General features: G+C 42.7%; 2 protein-coding genes across 2 annotated transcripts in view; one reads left to right on the forward strand and one right to left on the reverse strand.

The window, feature by feature from the left end:
- Window positions 1-2,868, forward strand: part of vldlr (very low density lipoprotein receptor) — an 86,519-nt gene extending 83,651 nt beyond the window's left edge. Inside the window, exons 24-28 of the mRNA XM_069677134.1 lie at window positions 394-585; window positions 699-953; window positions 1,033-1,149; window positions 2,222-2,347; window positions 2,590-2,868. Coding sequence (XP_069533235.1) covers window positions 394-585; window positions 699-953; window positions 1,033-1,149; window positions 2,222-2,347; window positions 2,590-2,868 — 969 coding nt within the window. The remainder of the gene's footprint in view (window positions 1-393; window positions 586-698; window positions 954-1,032; window positions 1,150-2,221; window positions 2,348-2,589) is intronic.
- Window positions 2,869-5,303: 2,435 nt separating this feature from the next.
- pum3 (pumilio RNA-binding family member 3) lies at window positions 5,304-16,804 on the reverse strand. The gene is made up of 18 exons (XM_069677209.1): window positions 16,752-16,804; window positions 15,389-15,459; window positions 15,097-15,306; window positions 14,829-15,015; window positions 14,492-14,567; window positions 14,014-14,107; window positions 13,754-13,820; window positions 12,568-12,742; window positions 12,373-12,476; window positions 12,006-12,084; window positions 11,616-11,714; window positions 11,211-11,264; window positions 9,968-10,048; window positions 9,714-9,856; window positions 9,336-9,558; window positions 8,056-8,143; window positions 7,591-7,681; window positions 5,304-6,785 (listed from the first exon to the last, which is right to left on the reverse strand). The coding sequence occupies exons 2-18, from the start codon at window positions 15,453-15,455 to the stop codon at window positions 6,656-6,658; spliced, it is 1,968 nt and encodes a 655-aa protein (XP_069533310.1). The 5' UTR covers window positions 15,456-15,459; window positions 16,752-16,804; the 3' UTR covers window positions 5,304-6,655.
- Window positions 16,805-16,995: the final 191 nt, after the last annotated feature.

The following is a 16,995-nucleotide window of genomic DNA, read 5'->3' on the forward strand; positions in this document are numbered from 1 at the left end:
TCTGCTGGCTGACTCCGAGTCTGTCTGACCTACATTATAAGTCACCACTGCAGTGTCTTAACAGATGGAGAATGGAGAATAAGCTTTGTCTTGGCACAGATTTAGACAGATGTTTTCATCACAGAGGTCCCACTCTGATGCAGTTTGTTGTTTCCTCATGTTGTGTTTTCTTTTCATTCAGTGTTTTATTCAGTTTTATATTAGGTTGTGATCTGGACAGTCTGCCCCCTTTTGAAATTAGATGTGAAACAGTTTTATGTTTTGTTTCTATGTTTTTTAGTCTTAGATAAATGTAGGTTTGAATAGTTGATCGCTCAAATGTATCTCTTTATTGGAATGAAAAATGTTCTTCCTGTTTCTCTTCTTTGACTGGGATGTAACCGTGTCCTTCAGGTGGAGATGGAGGAGAACGAGGTGTTGTTCCACGATATGGCTTTGGGGTCGATTAGAAGAAAAATCTGGAACCTGATGGAGAACCCGTTCTCCTCGATCACCGCCAAGCTGATGGGGGTCGCCTCCTCCATGTTCGTGCTCGTCTCACTGGTTGCAATGACTCTAAACACTGTTGAGGAGATGCAGTACAAGGTGTGTTAAAGGCACGACTACATTTCAAGCTTTTTTAAATCCATATAAGCGGTTAATTTCTTTTACTGTGATGTTTCCACTGAGCGAGCTGAGTATGTCCATTTGTCTCCCAGACAGCATCAGGTCAGCCCAGCGGCAGATTCTACGGCGAGTACGTGGAGACTTTCTGTATCACCTTTTTCACGGTGGAGTACCTGCTGCGCCTGGCCTCCACCCCGGACATCAGGTGTTTTGGACGCAGTGTGCTGAACACCGTCGACCTGGTCGCCATCCTGCCGCACTACCTGCAGATGATGCTGGAGTGCTTCGAGGACCAGGACATACACCCGCACTCGGGGGACATCGAGACTGTGGCACGAGTCGGAAAGGTAAAGAGTGTACGATGAGAGTAGGTGAAACATATATTTAATTTATCCTTTTTAATTCTGTGTTTTCTTTATATTTTAGGTGGGTCAGGTTCTGAGGATTATGCGTCTCATGCGAATCTTCAGGATCTTGAAGCTGGCTCGTCATTCGACAGGCCTCAGAGCCTTCGGCTTCACACTGAGACAGTGCTACCAGCAGGTCAGAGTGTGAACTACAGCTTGGGTCAAATAGCACAAATATAGGAATGAGAATACAGAAGAGGAACCATTTCGTCTATTTTTATTCTCAATCAAAGTCTGTACAAAATCTAGTGAGGCTTTATCAAATCTGTAGGAGGGGAAGTAAAGAAAGTGTTTTCAAATATTTATGTAAATAAATAATCCATGTTGAACTAACGAATCAACCAATCAATACATTTTTATTTATATAGCAGCAAATCATAATAAAAGTAATCATGACACTTTACAAAAAGAGCAGGTCTAGCCCGACTCTTTGTTTCATTATTTACAAAGGCCCAACATGAATCCAGCATGAGCAAACACTTGGCAACATTTGGCAGCAGTGGCAAGAAAATACTTTAACAGGCAGAAACCTCGAGCAGAACCAGACTCATGGTGAATAACCGTCTGCAAAGACTGGAAGGCCTGAGGAAGAGAGATGAGATAGAAAGAAAGAACAACAACAGATAATACAGACTAATGGCTCCAAAGCCAATAATAATGGTAAAAATATGTGTAATTGAGGACTTTGTCTCAATTTGCATTCTTCACTTTCTATTTTGTGTGCATTAGTGTTTTTACGCTGAGGGTTAGGGCAAAAATGCATTTAAAAGTTACTGAACGTTGTACTGATAACGGTTAAACGGTGTGTAACGCTGGACACTATTCACTCTCAGTGGTTGCAACTTGCTACGTAGCGGAACAGGCTGACATGTCGTTGTCAACATGGTGCTGCAATTTCAACATTGCTAAAAAAACGCTAAGAAAAAACAAATGTGCTGTAACTTAAGATTTGTGTATGTGTTAAGTGACATATTTTTGCAAGAGACATTTGTGGTTCAAATTTGGTAGAAATTCTCTGCTCCATGGTAAAGCAAGAAGTAATTTTTCAGTGTTAAATTTAAGTCAACACTACCCTGTCAAATTAACATACTTAGTATATAGCGGGCACAGAGAAGTACATGGCTAATGATAGTCTTAAAATTGGGACACAGCACGAGACCTAAAAACAAAACGTGAACATTAAATAGATTGTGTGTTTTTGTGCACAGGTGGGCTGTTTGCTGCTCTTCATCGGCATGGGCATCTTCGTGTTCTCAGCCATGGTGTACACCGTGGAGCACGACGTGTACAACACCAACTTCACCTCCATACCAAACGCATGGTGGTGGGCTGCTGTGAGTCGACAAACACATTAACATGTACACACAATTTCAATCTCCTCTCTGTAGGCTGTACCTTACCTACATGTTGAAGAACTCGGGCCATGTTTTTGTATATTTTAGGGTATTAACGAGTAAAGGGTACAGAAAGTTTCATGTTTGAGTGAGGCTAACATCAATTAAAGGGGTGTATCTATAATCAGAATAATTAAGTCCTCAGCTCCAGCTCCTTTTCTGCTTTTCTCTCTCTCCTTCAGGCGAGCATTTCCACCGTGGGCTATGGCGACATGTTTCCTGAGACCAACCTGGGCCGTATCTTTGCCTTCGGCTGCATCTCCTTCGGCGTCATACTGAACGGTATGCCCATCTCCATCCTCTACAACAAGTTCTCAGACTACTACACCAAGCTCAAGTCCCACGAGTACACCGCCGTCAGCAAGGCCCGGGGGAAGGTGCACTTTGCCAGGAGGGCGGCTAAGAGGCTGGCCGAGTGCTGCGAGGACGCCGTTCAGCCGAGGACATACCGCCTGCAGTGAGCCCAGATGTCTATTTCTACAATAGGATAAGATTTATCTGGAGTGATGGAGCTGGAAATTAACCTGTGAAACCATAAATGTCCCAGAATATGACTGCAGGATTCACAACGGTTTGAACCAATAAACCGCCACGATATTAAAAGTACATGTTTGAACTCAAAATGGAGCAAACAGACCTAGCTGTGATTGACAAGTCGCGACCAAGGGGACCTAAAAAAGGTCTGTTCAGTGTTCGGTTTCCAAAAAGACGCTCTGAGAAGTTGGTAAAAAAAAAAAGAGAGATGACATTTTTCATAAGCTATTTTTTTCGCTGGCTCAAAAAGCAGATGTACCTTGCTAAACATTTAGCACTAGCATTGGCTGATAACTTAGTGTTTGCTCTCTAGCGGAACCATCCATCCGTCCATTATCTACACCGGGTCGCGGGGGGCTGGAGCCTATCCCAGCTGTCATTGGGCGAGAGGCGAGGTTACACCTGGACTGATCACCAGTGAATCACAGGGCTGACACACAGACACAGACAACCTTTCACGCTCACATTCACACCTACGGGCAGTTTCAGTTACCAATAAACCTAACCAGCATGTCTTTGGACTGTGGGAGGAAGCCGGAGTACTCGGAGGGAGCCCACGCGTGCACGGGGAGAACATGCAGACTCCACACAGAACGGTTCACATTGTCCGAACTGGGATTCGAACCACTAACCACTGCACCAGCGTGCAGCACCCTTGCAGTACCCTGTTCTTCAAATATGTTCACTTCTGGCTCCTGAAAACAAAGATGGCCATGACCAAACCTGAAGCTACAAATGGTGGTCCATAACTAATGTGTGAGATCACCATGAATATGTCAACTTCTATGCAGCCTCTGACTGATAATCCTCTTATCCTTTTGATGTGCCAGTTCGCTTTACAGTATCCTTATCCTTATACTATTGCAATCTTCACAGACCACTACTCCTCCTCCATCCACGCTCGAACCATTAGTCTCTGAAGCGCACAAATAATCCAGGATACAGAAACGAACAGAACTGAAATAAATCAGAAGTTAAAGACCCGACATCTGGACGACACGTATGTGACCTGTTTATTGGTTCCACGCATCCCTCGCTCTTATCTTGTCTTCATAATAAAGCTTTGCAGCTGAGCGAGTGTGTGTAAACTGTGCACTGAATCCCAAAGCTCAACTGATTTAGATCATTTTCTTACTGAGCCAAAATTAGTCTAAGGAAGGAAAACCTTTAAACCAGCGACAGGGTCATGGGCGGTCAAGAGTCCTTGTTGTCTGGTGAGCAAAGGCTGGCCCATGTGGTCAGATCCAACAGAAGAGCTACTGTAGCTCAAACTGATGAAAAACTTGATGCTGATAGAAAAGTGTCAGAACACACAGAGCATCACAGTTTGTTGCGTATGGGGCTGTGTGGCCGCAGACCGGTCAGGGTGCCCATGCTGCCCCCTGTACACGACAGAAAGCACCTACAATGGCCACGTGAGCATCAGAACTGGACCACGGAGCGATGGAAGAAGGCGGCCTGGTCTGATGAATCATGTTTTCTTTTATGTCATGTGGATGGCCGGGTGCGTGTGCGTCTCTTACCTGGGGAACACACAACAGCAGGATGCACTGTGGGAAGAAGGCGAGCCGGCAGAGGCAGTGTGATGCTTTGGGCAATGTTCTGCTGGGAAACCTCGGGTCCTGCCATTCATGTTGATGTTACTTTGACACGTAGCACCTACTGGAAACAATGTTCCCTAATGTCAGTGGCCTCTTTCAGCAGGATAATGGGCCCGGCCACACTGCAGACATGCTTCAGGAATGGTTTGAGGAACACAACGAGTTCAAGGTGTTGACTTGGCCTCCAAATTCCCCAGATCTCAATCCAACCGAGCATCTGTGGGATGTGTTGGACAAACAAGTTTGATCCATGGACGCTCAACCTCGCAACATAAAGGATCTGCTGCTAATGTCTTGGTGCCAGATACCTCAGCACACCTTCAGAGGTCTAGTGGAGTCCATGCCTCGATGGGTCAGGGCTGTTTTGGTGGCAAAAGAGGACCTACACAGTATTAGGCAGGTGGTCATAATGTTATGGCTGATTGGTGTATTGGAAAGAGTTGGATAGGAAAGCACATAACAGTTCTATCTGTACGCTACGGGTGATTAGTCTAGCTTAGCATTTAGCAAAGAAATTCTTAAATGTATAATAGATTGAAGTGAAATAAAATGTCTTCTTTATAATTATAAGTGTTGTCTACTGCTGTGGTTTAAATCTCACTAGTTCAATTAGTTCAACTAATTTCAGCTTCGATGATATTTGATGGGATAGAAAAATATGGAAGTCCAAGTTTGCCAATGACATTGAATCAAGAATTGCCCACTTTATTTCATGTATGAGTTCAATTAAAATAACTACAGAAAAAGGACAAAATTCTGGTTCTTATATCCAACACTAAAAGGATGTTAAAAATGTTTTTAAGTTTTAATGAAACTTTCGTATTAGCAGTAAACGTGCATTCTCAGACCTAAAACCTTTGCAGGGTTGGAGAGCAGCTGTTCAGTTTCTGGTCCAAAAAGGTTCATCTCGTCTGAACGTATTAATATTTTTTGACCTTGACATGCTTCGACTGCGGTCTTCCTGCAGTCTTCCTCAGTGATGTTGCTGTGACGTGTCTTATCAGCTGTTGTTTATGCAGGTTTGACAGGACGATCGCGCCCCCTGCTGTCCGGCAACTTCATGAGAACAGCGTCCCAGGTGTGGGACATGTATGCCCCCCTCGTTCCGGTTCACTGTCCTTGTTGCTGTCTGACTGAATGACCTTGGCCTTTACCAGCTCATGACATGATTTTCCCTTTTGCAGTGATCCGACATGGCTGATTTTAGGTTCTCCTCTTCTGCTTTTGTCTTTTATTGCTCGTGTGCACCTCCCTGATGTTTCAGGGAGACGACCAAACCTGCATAAACAGCTGATAGGCCACGTCACAGCAACATCACGTGAGTCTTCTGAGGAATACTGCAGGAAGAAACATGTCAAGGTAAAAAACACACCTTAACTCATTTGTCTATTGATAAGGAAAGTATCAATATGATCAGTTTCTGATTAAAAAAGTGACAGAAATAAAGTTAATATTTATTTTCAAACATTTTCTTTTTAAACTGATGCAAATATTATCACATCTTACAAATGACTCTGAAACATAGGATGGCACAAACAATCCGGACTACAGGGCCGCAAGAATCTGTGCTGCTGTTTGCATTCACTGACTGAACAGCAGACCTGGATTAAAGGGCCACTTCACTCAAATCACCACCAGGTTTCACTGACCGAACCAGGACATATAAAACAATAACTGCATGGATAGAAACCACAGGAGGACGGCGATGTTTCCTGTGATTTGGGGACTGAGTCAGGAGTTTAACAAGACTTGGTTTTCGTACTGAAGCATTTAGTACAACAAATATTTTAGGATTGACATAATGTCGACTGTTCATGTTTTCTAAAGCTCACAAAAGAATCCCTGCACACAAATGGCATTTTGCATTTTAACTGGTTTTCTCATGGCATCACTTCAGCCTCCCAACACTTATTCTGTTATTCACAGACAGATCATTTCCACACACGTCCATGTTTGCATTAGGTCCTGACAAGAAACAGCAGAGGTCCAGGTTGTATCCACTTCCTGAAAACGTTCCCATCCACAGCTGCAGACCTGTGGCAGTTCTCTGAAAACAGACCCCCTGGTCCTCAGGCAGTGAAGTGAAAAAAAGTTTGTTTAAAATAAAAAGTCTCTACTTGTTCAGATTCTCCAACAGGATTTCAGCTCCTTTGTTGTTGCTGAGGCCGCTGAGCTCTGATTTGATGGACTCCAGCCCCGCCTTCACCTCCGCGGACACAGACTTGTCACAGCTGTTCAGGAGGCTGAGCACGAAAAACAGACAAAGGTTTCAAAAAGACTTATTAACTACTAACAACAGAAGTTTAGTAACCATTTAAAATGTTCATGTCACTCCTTCCTAAACACTACAGCTCATGTGATGTCATGGTGACGCTATCGAGTTAGCTCATGATACCTAGTTTAGTTTTTAAGAGGATCGGCTCCTGCAGTCTACAATGTTATTTATGCTGCGCTACTTTGTAAGGCAGAGGCTAAAGTGCTGTATGCACCTGTCGAGGTGAGTTCACCGTCGGACAGAGTTAGTGCTCAATCTAAGGTTATGTTATGTGCTCCAGCTGCAGGTCATCAAAGTTCACAGCAAACTCTGGCATGCTACGGGGATACTTCCCGTTTAAATAGCTGTAGTTCTAGCGCAAAGCAGCTTCCATGTTCCCAACCAAAATAAAAGCTTAGTATTCACAGTGGGAAGTAGAGGATTTCCTAAGTGTAGGCTACTGTAGCAGACAAGATCAAAGCTCCATTTGGACCATACAAATGCCACAGAAATGGAATACTACACTTCTGCTACACGATTAGCAATAATGACTTCCTGTAACTTTAAAAAAAGTTCTGTTTTTGGTAACTTTATGTCAGCCCCCTCCCAGCGCTGTTGTTCTCCCCCATCAGATCTACACTGATCGCATACATGGCCTCTGGATTTTAATATTATTCAATTGACAGATAGTGACATCGTAGTGATGGAGAACCTGGAGAACCCTGCTAACAACATTGCATTGAGTTATAAGACAGTGTGTGTGTATGCCATTGACTGTTTGTATTTGCACTGACCTGCAGAGCACCATGGCTCCTCTGTTGACTTTGATCCAGGTCTTCAGTTTGTCTGTTCCCACTGTGTCAACCAGAATCCTGCCGAACCGTTCTGAGCGGGCAAGCGAGGCAGAGATCAACAAGGAGAGGAGAGAGAGGGAAACACAGGACAGACTTTTACATTACATTAAAAAATGCACTGCAATCTGAAGGAAAGTTGGGCTTTTGTTTAACAGTTTTAGGTACAGCTGGCGCCCTCTTGTGGTCTTTTTAGCACCTTACACTTTCACATAACTCCCCAACTTTGTGTGTAGTGCATACAGATGAAATTAGTTCTTGTCATCAGCCTTAGTATTTCTGCTTATGATAATACATGAAAGGCATAAACTAGGGCTCATAACTATATTGCATAACTACATAAAGAAACCATAACTGGCGTTTTGCCGTGATGACAAGTTGATGTCCTGTTGGTGTGTGTTTTTTTACCTTCCTTGCCAGCCTCTGCCAGTGTCATGTCCTGCTCTATGAGCCACTTCAGCACCAGATGGCCTGCTGGATGCTCGGCCATGTGAAGCTGCAGCACAAAAACAGACAGAGTTCAGAGAGAGGAAAAGCAGAGCAAACAGCAAACAACCAACAATATAACAAGAGGATGTCCTTTAGCTGAAGTACGCCCTGGTCGTTTCTTTCAATAACCATCCTACTGATAATACATGAATAAAATATTTATATTTTTAGTCATACGGGCTGTAATGGCTGATCTGTCCTTCAGGCAAATGCTCTTGATCAAAGTACATCCACTCAAAGTGCTTCTTTTTGCCACTGACTGACTAAGATTGTTATTCTTAGTGTCTGAAAACACTACTGAAAGGATCCCCACAGAAACCAGAGACCGTTCCATCACTCTCTTTAAAGCCACCAGACTCCATCGACAAATAGTCATTTAACTTTTCAGAACACAGAGGCTCCTGGTCTACTGCTGCCTCAAGCTATACGTTTGTGTTATAATGTGGTGTTTCTAATGCTTATTTAAAATCTAACGTTTGAAAACACACAATACACAAAAAAACAAACCGATCGAGGCAGCAGTAGGACAGCAACTCCTGTGTTCTGCCAGGTATAAGTACCGTTTTTATCAATGGAGTCTGGTGGCTTTGAAGAGAGCAATTGGTTAAAAAATTTTTTAACTCAGACACAAGCTGTGATTTATAATTTTTTTTTTACGTGGTAGCAGTGCATGGAGCTAAATGCTAATGCTAAATGTCTGCAATGTTGATGCTCATGTTAAAAAGGTCATGTCCAGCATGTTAGTTTAGCCTGTTAGCATGCTAACGCTTGGTATTTGATGTGGATAGACACATTTTGATCGGTGGCTGGTGCTAATGAAAAGTTTAGAAACCAAATAAGTTGTGAGTCGATGTGAACTCTGTTTAAATTGTGTGTTAATCAAAGTTAAACTGAAAGTTATCTCTCTGCCCTGGTTCACTTAATAACATTTTCTTGTATTAACAGCTGGCTGACAAGAGGATATTTTAATTAACTTGTCAAGACATTTTCATCTGCTGTGTTTCTGTTATTGACTTCACATTAAATCAGCAATAAAACACACAGTATCTTTAACACACACACACACACACACACACACACACACACACACACACACACACACACACACACACACACACACACACACACACACACACACACACACACACACACACACACACACACACACACACACACACACACACACACACGCGCTCTACCTGTCCACTGATCCCTCCTGGCACTAACTCCTGATTGGCCAGCTGAGCCACAGACGTCATGGCGGGTCGCAGGTCCCCGCAGGCTGACGCCAGGATGTCACTGACGGTGACGCTGCTCGCCTTGTCCATCACCATGGTGGCGGAGTGGTCACGGAGATGCTCCAGCAGCGGGGGGGAGACGACTTCCAGCAGCTCCTTCCTCCGAATCCCCATGTCCTTTTTACTGATGAGAGGAGGGCAGAGGTGAGATCACTGTGATCATTATCTACATCAAGCTATGAAGTTAGCTGTTACACTGTTTGTCCTTGAGGCCTTTCTGCTGCAGTTTGGTTAACTACTTTTTGTGGTGTGCAAAGAGATCCTGGTTAGAACAGTTACCTGTGTACGTTCCCGTCTCCTTGCTCCAGCACCTTGATGATCTCTGGCAGCAGGTGAGCCGGGTCTCTGGGGCTCAGCAGGTACAGCAAAACCTTCTTCCCGTATTTATTACTGATGACCTCATCCAGAGACGACAGGATCTCCTGAACAGGCGGGAAACATGAGGCGTTACTTTAAGACAAAACTTTTCTTATAATCCTGAACAAATTTCACATCATACAGAATCTACAATATAACATGACAATCAGACTTACTGAGAGCACGGCCTGTTTGACCAGCTTGGTGTCGTCAACGCAGTCGAATATTGAAAAAAGAACCAGGTGACCAAACTCCCCCTGTGGACAAATAACAGGCTTTACAGCTGACACATGAACAACAGTTTACATGAGACTGGACGATAAATCTAACCATTGCAATGGAATGTGCGCATGTGCAATAGTCACATCGCAAACTGACTGCAATACGTCAAGCTGCTACTTTATTGTTGCTCAGTGCAAAAGGAAAACTCGCCAGTTTCTCGTTTTCCATCACAAATCTACAACAAAAGTCCGTCTGACATCACATTAGTGCACGGTGGCTTTTCAGTGTGTATTGCTGTTATCAGCGGCACCTCGTCCCGGTGCTCGTTAATGATGTGGCTACACATACGGGCTGGTAATGAGCGGAAGTGCTGCGGAGTGTTTACTTTTAGATACACCTGTAGCTTACACATGGCGTGAGGCTGTATGTGCACTCAGGAAGTAGGAGACGTGAGCTTTTGTTTCCAAAAGTTACAGTCACCGAGCCATTCACGCTGCCAACACATATGTTTGAACACCGTTAATAACAGTACATGACATGCCGTATAAATAACTGCAGCTTACAAGTCTGTTTGTATTTATTTAATAGAGAAACCTGAACTCTCTCTACTTTCATGCAGGTGTCAGAGCTGAACCAACAGTGAAAAAAGTAGGAGAGGAGTTTTGTTTTATTAGAGGAAAATAGACTTAAAAGTCCCAAATAATAAAAAGTACTAGTGTCATTTTATATATGTACATGAAAACACACTGCGTTTATATAGCAATAAATATCGCAGAAGAAAAAATGATCACAATATCACTTTTTTTCAGCATGGTGCAGCCGTAAAAGGAAGATCTGAAAATCGGGTACCATTAAGTCCACATAGTTCCTATTTCAAGATAGCCTGGTTAGGATCTTGTCCTTCTTTGACTCTCTCCAATACACTCCAAAAAAACAGGTGAACATCTAACCTCAATCAAACGTTTCATTCTTGTAAATAATAGAATAGAAAGTTTTATCGTCACTGTATTAAATACAATGAGATTAGCGGGAGAGCAGAGACCTGCTGCACACGCGCGCGCCACCATGTTCCGCAGAATAAATCATAATAATCATCTTTTAGTGTCTGATGTTTTCTATAAATTCAATGATGAAATTAAGTATTGATAGTATTATTGAATGCACGTATGAATGAAGAGAGCAGCACAGAGAACTCACCGTGGCAAACTTCACCATGTACGTCTTCATTGTTTTGATGATGACTTTTCTGTCCTGAAACACGAAGAACAAAACTTTCGCTCAAAACAAACACAGTGTGGCAGAAATTCATTTTGTTTCCGACCATTAGAGGTTAAATCTCTTAATGAAATAAGATAGATAAATATGAGGCGAGTTATCAGAGGATTAACAGGAGAAACCAGCTACAGGCTACATCAGATGTTTCTGACAGGACACGACCAAAAAGTTAACCGAACTGCCTGGTTGTTGGGATGCATTTTGGGTAATGTAGGCGCCAGGTTTAGACAAGAAAGAGGAATTTGTTGAATAAATTTTGATGCTTAAATAGCTAGACAGCTTTAGAGACTAAACTATCACTTTGCTTTCTGCTCATCGAGTGTGTACCTTGGCCGTCCCGTGCCACAGACAGTGCATGGCCACTCGTGCTCCGTCGTGTGTGTGAGCCATGTAGACGACCGACTCTCTGATGGACTCGATCATCTCCTGCTCAGAACAAATACAAACCACAGAGAGGAGGCAGGTTCACGGTTAATACAGTGTGCAGTGCACTAAATTAACTCAATTTATCACCATTTCAGATTAGTTTGTGATGAAAAGTCGCCTCAGATTCTTTGTTTCTGAAGCACCATTAGAGATGTTTTATTTTATTTTCAGCTTAAATTTCTGCTGTTTTGTTTCACTCGTTTTCTCTTAATTAGCTTCATGTTATAAATTGCTGTACCTTTGTTATAAACAATGCTTAAGATATGTATGAGATGTGAAAGAGCAGCTTACCGTCCTCTGTTTCTCGGGAGCGAGCAGGAAGAAGTCCAGAAAGACTTTGTGGACCAGAGAGTGTTTGATCACCTGTTCTCTGAAACACATTATAAACACCTGTCGTAATTCTACATATTAAGTGGAAAAATAAATATAATATCAGATTACACTTCATTAGAAAGGAAGGGGAAAATCCAACTTTTTATTTGTTTATCCAAAATCTAAAAATAAACGTATCTAATATTGAAATCTGAAGTCGGTCAACTCATCAGAAACATGTCCCTGCACAGCTCCACACTGTTATATATTAGTCTGTTTAGGAGCTCACACTTTATGTCACTACTGTTCTCGTCTGTGTGTGATTGTTTTTTGTTTGTCGTCTTACTTCTGAGCCATGGGTGTGAGGCTCTGCTTCATCTCATCGATGATGTTGTTCAGCTTGTCCGGGTTCTCCTTTGCGACTTTTTCGATGGTGTTACACACGGTCGACTGAACACACACAGAAATCATCAGCATCAGATATTTAACGCACATAACCCAACGCTATGGCATACGGGTAGGGGTGTTTGTGCGAGTGTACCTTGCAGACGATGAAGGTGTTCCCGTACAGCTCCTCGGTCAGCATGAGTCTCTGTGCGAGCACGGCTTTGTCGTTGTAGGCGTACTCGATGATGGACGAGGCGGCGGCGTGGCGAAGCATCTGACGCACGTGACCTTTAAATGTTTGCATCACGCCCGCCAGCAGCTCCTTGTTCCTGTGAAGGAAACAAACACAACTCTTTCACACAAGTCCACACAAATATCAAACAACATCTATAAAGTTTAACATAACCTGAGGAAACTAGATGAACAAGTCCTGAGAGCTTCACAAAAAATCTCTTATTTTCACAGCAACATTATGATTTGACCTCCTGGTCTGTGGTAAAGTCACAAAACTCTCACTTACATATTTTTAAATACAACATGATAGACTTTGTCAGTGATGGTCAGATTAAGTGCTGAATTTATATGAACATTACTGGTGTTTTCACAGTTCACCTGGGCCTTTAGTAGACAAGAATTCGGCTCACGCTTTTACTCTTGTTTCGGAGAGGAGAAGACAAGAGAGGAGCAATTTCTTTTCTCCCATAAAACAAGCACTCTAATAACAAAAGGTCCGGGCGGTTCCCCTCCCTGGGTTTAGGCCAAAGAGTACAATAAAACCAGTCAGGGAGCACACCTCATCCAGGCCGAGGGTGTCGTCAAACAGCTGTCACACACTCTCAGTCCCCTCCGTCACCCTGACCAGCCTAATATCATTCCTCCTCCATCTCCCTTTCAGGTCCTTGCAATTGCCCGTCAGCAGATTTACCTGAACTTCTACTGAATCCAATGCAGTTAGCTTGTAATTATAGTCTGAGGACGACCGCTCCAATTCAGGGATAGCCTGGTCGAGGGAGCTACGTTTTTGTTGCAGTGGTTGATGGTGTAATTTCAACAAGATCAGCGGACGAGCTGATCTTATAGCAGATATCCCCTTAAACAAGTTTAGCACAGGTAGCATCCTCAGCACCTAATTTGAAATCTGACCCTGACCTGAGATCTGTCACAACTGTGTCCATGCTCAACAGCAGCTCTGTAATCTTTCTCTGTCTGATGGTAATAATGTAAAGCACATTAAGCAATATAAATAAAATGCCAGCAGTGTCGCACAAGCAGTTTGCTGATTTAAACATTAACATCTGCTGAAAGAGAGAAGAAGAAGAAACCTGTCTGAGCTGACTCACCCGTACATCAGCAGCTTTTTCACCACGTGTTTGCCGTACTGCGACTTACACAAAGTGATGGTTTCATCTGTGGGAGACAAACACAGTTAAACCTGTATGCAACAGTTATCCTTGTAATTTCATGGGTTTGTCTTTGGCTAGCTATCAAGCTAAAACGCAGTACACATGGGATTCGCAGACACACAAGACACACAGACGGACAGACACAGTAACAGAGAGTTATGAAACAACAGATAAAAAGCCCAAACTTGTCTGCTCACCTTTGAGCTCCTCAAACACTTCCTGTCTCTGCTCGTGGCTGCCGAACTGGATGAAGCACTGCAGCACTCGCACAGAGTCGTGAGCAAACGCCATCTTGAAGAAGCAGAACAACAAACAACATAAAGCCAGCATACAACATGCGATCTTTTACCTCAGTACAACATGACAACAACGTGGAATTGTTACTGTCTCAGAGTGTGTTTGTGTTCCCAAATCTCAGCTATTACCTTGGAGAGTCCAATGATGTAGTTACTTTGGGGACAAACCCCTTTAAATTCATAGATTTGCTGCTATAAAGTGAAAATGGCCACTAGTCTCCATCTTTTAGGCACCAAAAGTGCCTGCATTTTTATTTGTATTACTGTTTCGGTCTGTAAGCACGTGTTCCTGAGGGAGGGGGGGTGCTGCAGCTGATCAGCTTCCACAAGAACAAAACAACAAATATGCCAATAATTGAAAATGCAGAGAGAGACTCACCTGTTTGACCTTCCCACGGATCAGATCGTGAAGCTCCTTCATCAGTTTCTTCTTCATGTCGTTGTCGCAGTTCTTCCTGTCAAACACAAACACCACCATCATCCGTCAGTGAGCAGGCAGCAGCAGCAAAGTATCACGTTACAGAGTAATCTATCATGAACGTGGACTTGCACATATCTGATTAGTCAAGGTGATGTGTTGCTGGATGGCGTCGTCACAAATATGAGACTGGTTAAATGCTTTTCTGGAACAAAACTATTTCTTTTGCCTCAGCCCTAGAAATGAAGGTGTGTGTGTGTGTGTGTGTGTGTGTGTGTGTGTGTGTGTGTGTGGGTACCTCCTGAGGTCTCCCCACACTCGCTTTGCGTGACAGATGATCTCGAACATGTCCTTCCTCTCCGCCTGCTGTCGGCTGTTCTTCAGGTCCTTCTTCCTCTGCTGCCTGTTCTTATTCAGCTCCTCCTTCGTCAGCTCCTTCGACTTTGGATTGAACTCACCTTTCTTCATCCTCTTAGCCCCAGGACCTGATGACACACATTAGTGCTGTTACTTTTTATTTCCAATGGAGTCGGGTTTTGTGAATAGAAAGCAGACAGTTTTCTCACCTTCACCCTCCTCTTCATTTCTTGCTTTAAATGGCGGCATTTTCCTCTTCTGCGGCCCCTTCCCGTCTTTGGAGAAAGCAAATTGTTTCTTGCCCCCATCCCCTCCCTTCTCAGGTCTGCCCCTCTTCTCTGTTTTGTTGTATGGTTTGAAGGGCTTTTTACCGCCTGGCTTACCACCTGGCTTTCCACCAAGTTTGGTCCCCATTGAATCTGGACAGAGAGAGACATGGCAATGAAAAAACAGGTTTAAAGTGGTGGTTTACTAATCTGCTTAATGTTAGCTACAGCTTACCTTTTCCTTTCTGTGTGAACTTCTTTCCACCTTTAGGGGAGAAGGGTTTTTTGGATTTAGCCTCCATCCTACTGTCCGCCGAGAGAGAAATTAAGACAAGGACAAAAGCAGAAACACAGACACCTAAGTTATTATAAATCTGTACCAAAGTCCTACGTATTTCCAGGCATTTTATGACTGACTAGGCTTACGGTTTTTCAAAGATTAAAGACCTGCAAACATACTGCAGGTGGAGACCAAAAACAGCAAAGTTAAGTAAATGTAACAATGTAGATATACCAACGTTAAATTATGACATTTGTAACGAGCCCTTAAACCAAGAGAGACTCGTCTCCACATTCAGTGTTGGGGAAGCTACTTTAAAAGTGTAACTTTCAAGCTTAACTTCTTCCAGTATTGATACATTAGCTAAATAAAAGCTACCCAAAGAGATCTAGTTTGATTTACTGAAGCCACTTGAAAACTATTTAGTGGAAAGTGGAAAGGACCCCCAGCCAAGCTTTTTAGTGCATAAAGTCCATAAACAACCCAAACTTGAAACTATAACAATGTTTTTCAAAGGTAAGCTGACAATCCATCTTCATCGAATAACCCAAACACCTTAAGCTGTCCTAAACAAAACAATCCCACAGACAAACTGCAAAGAATGGTATATTTCTTTTGAATACAAATAGCCTAATGATTTTGATTTATCTTAATACAACTAAAACACCTCTTTTTTTCTTTGATTCAGTCGTCGTAACTGCTCAAAAAGTGGAAAAAAGTACTATAGCTACTTAAATGCGAATATGAATGTAGCAAACAAGCTGCTTGCTAAATGTAATCAAACTACTATTTGATTTAGCCTTCATGTAATTCACAAAGTTTAACACTAAACAATGTATCAGATTTTGACGCTCCAGAGCTAAAAACTCCTTTACTCCACCACATCTTTCTGTTAGCTGCGTTTAACTGTTGCATTAAAGCCTGAAGTTTAAAACTAAAATAAGTTACTACAGTAAGAGTCACCTTTCAAGAGTACGACCACAAACCTACCTGTGACTTACAGTTTGTGAGCGAATGACCCAATAATTTATGAATACAATTCCTTAAAAAAATATTTTTTCATCATTACTTACTCCTTTGATACTTCAGCTAGTTTAACTGATTATACTTTAATGAATTTAGCATTTTAATATTATTTTTAGACAGGGTTGTCGCTTTTCTCACTTCGATGAAGGGTTTGTGAGCATTGCTAATAGCTCAAACATTGATGTCAACAAAATTATAACATTATGGTTAACATCATACACTGCTGTGGTATCTGTGTTACGTTAACGCGAACAATTAAAACATTTACATAAATTGAACAAGGGTAACTTACATTTGTTATGCACACACACGCCGTATATGCTATGCGCTCAGTCACATGCGTTCTGTGACCAACACGGTTTGCGGCACAAAATGTCCAATGAAACTGAACATTCGCTGCCGGAAAACGTATGTCTTTACGACAGGTCGTACTAGCCATAAAGTAGTAGAACTTCTTACGTTTTTCGGTCCTACACACAACGTCGTTTTACCTATTTGGGTGTCTAGTGACCTTAGCACATTTGCCAATGAGCATT

This window comes from Semicossyphus pulcher, unplaced genomic scaffold (genome assembly GCF_022749685.1).
Source record: "Semicossyphus pulcher isolate SPU_LCO1_2020_fin unplaced genomic scaffold, fSemPul1.0.p SCAF_28, whole genome shotgun sequence".
Lineage (NCBI taxonomy): Eukaryota > Metazoa > Chordata > Actinopteri > Labriformes > Labridae > Semicossyphus > Semicossyphus pulcher.

Coding starts and splice junctions, on each gene's coding strand:
- pum3 (XM_069677209.1), bottom strand. CDS start 15,455: ATGGAGGCTAAATCCAAAAAACCCTTCTCCCCTAAAGGTGGAAAGAAG. Junction 12,477..12,567: donor ACACCTTCATCGTCTGCAAG/GTACACTCGCAC, acceptor GTGTGTGTTCAG/TCGACCGTGTGTAACACCAT. Junction 6,786..7,590: donor GGAGCCATGGTGCTCTGCAG/GTCAGTGCAAAT, acceptor TTTCGTGCTCAG/CCTCCTGAACAGCTGTGACA.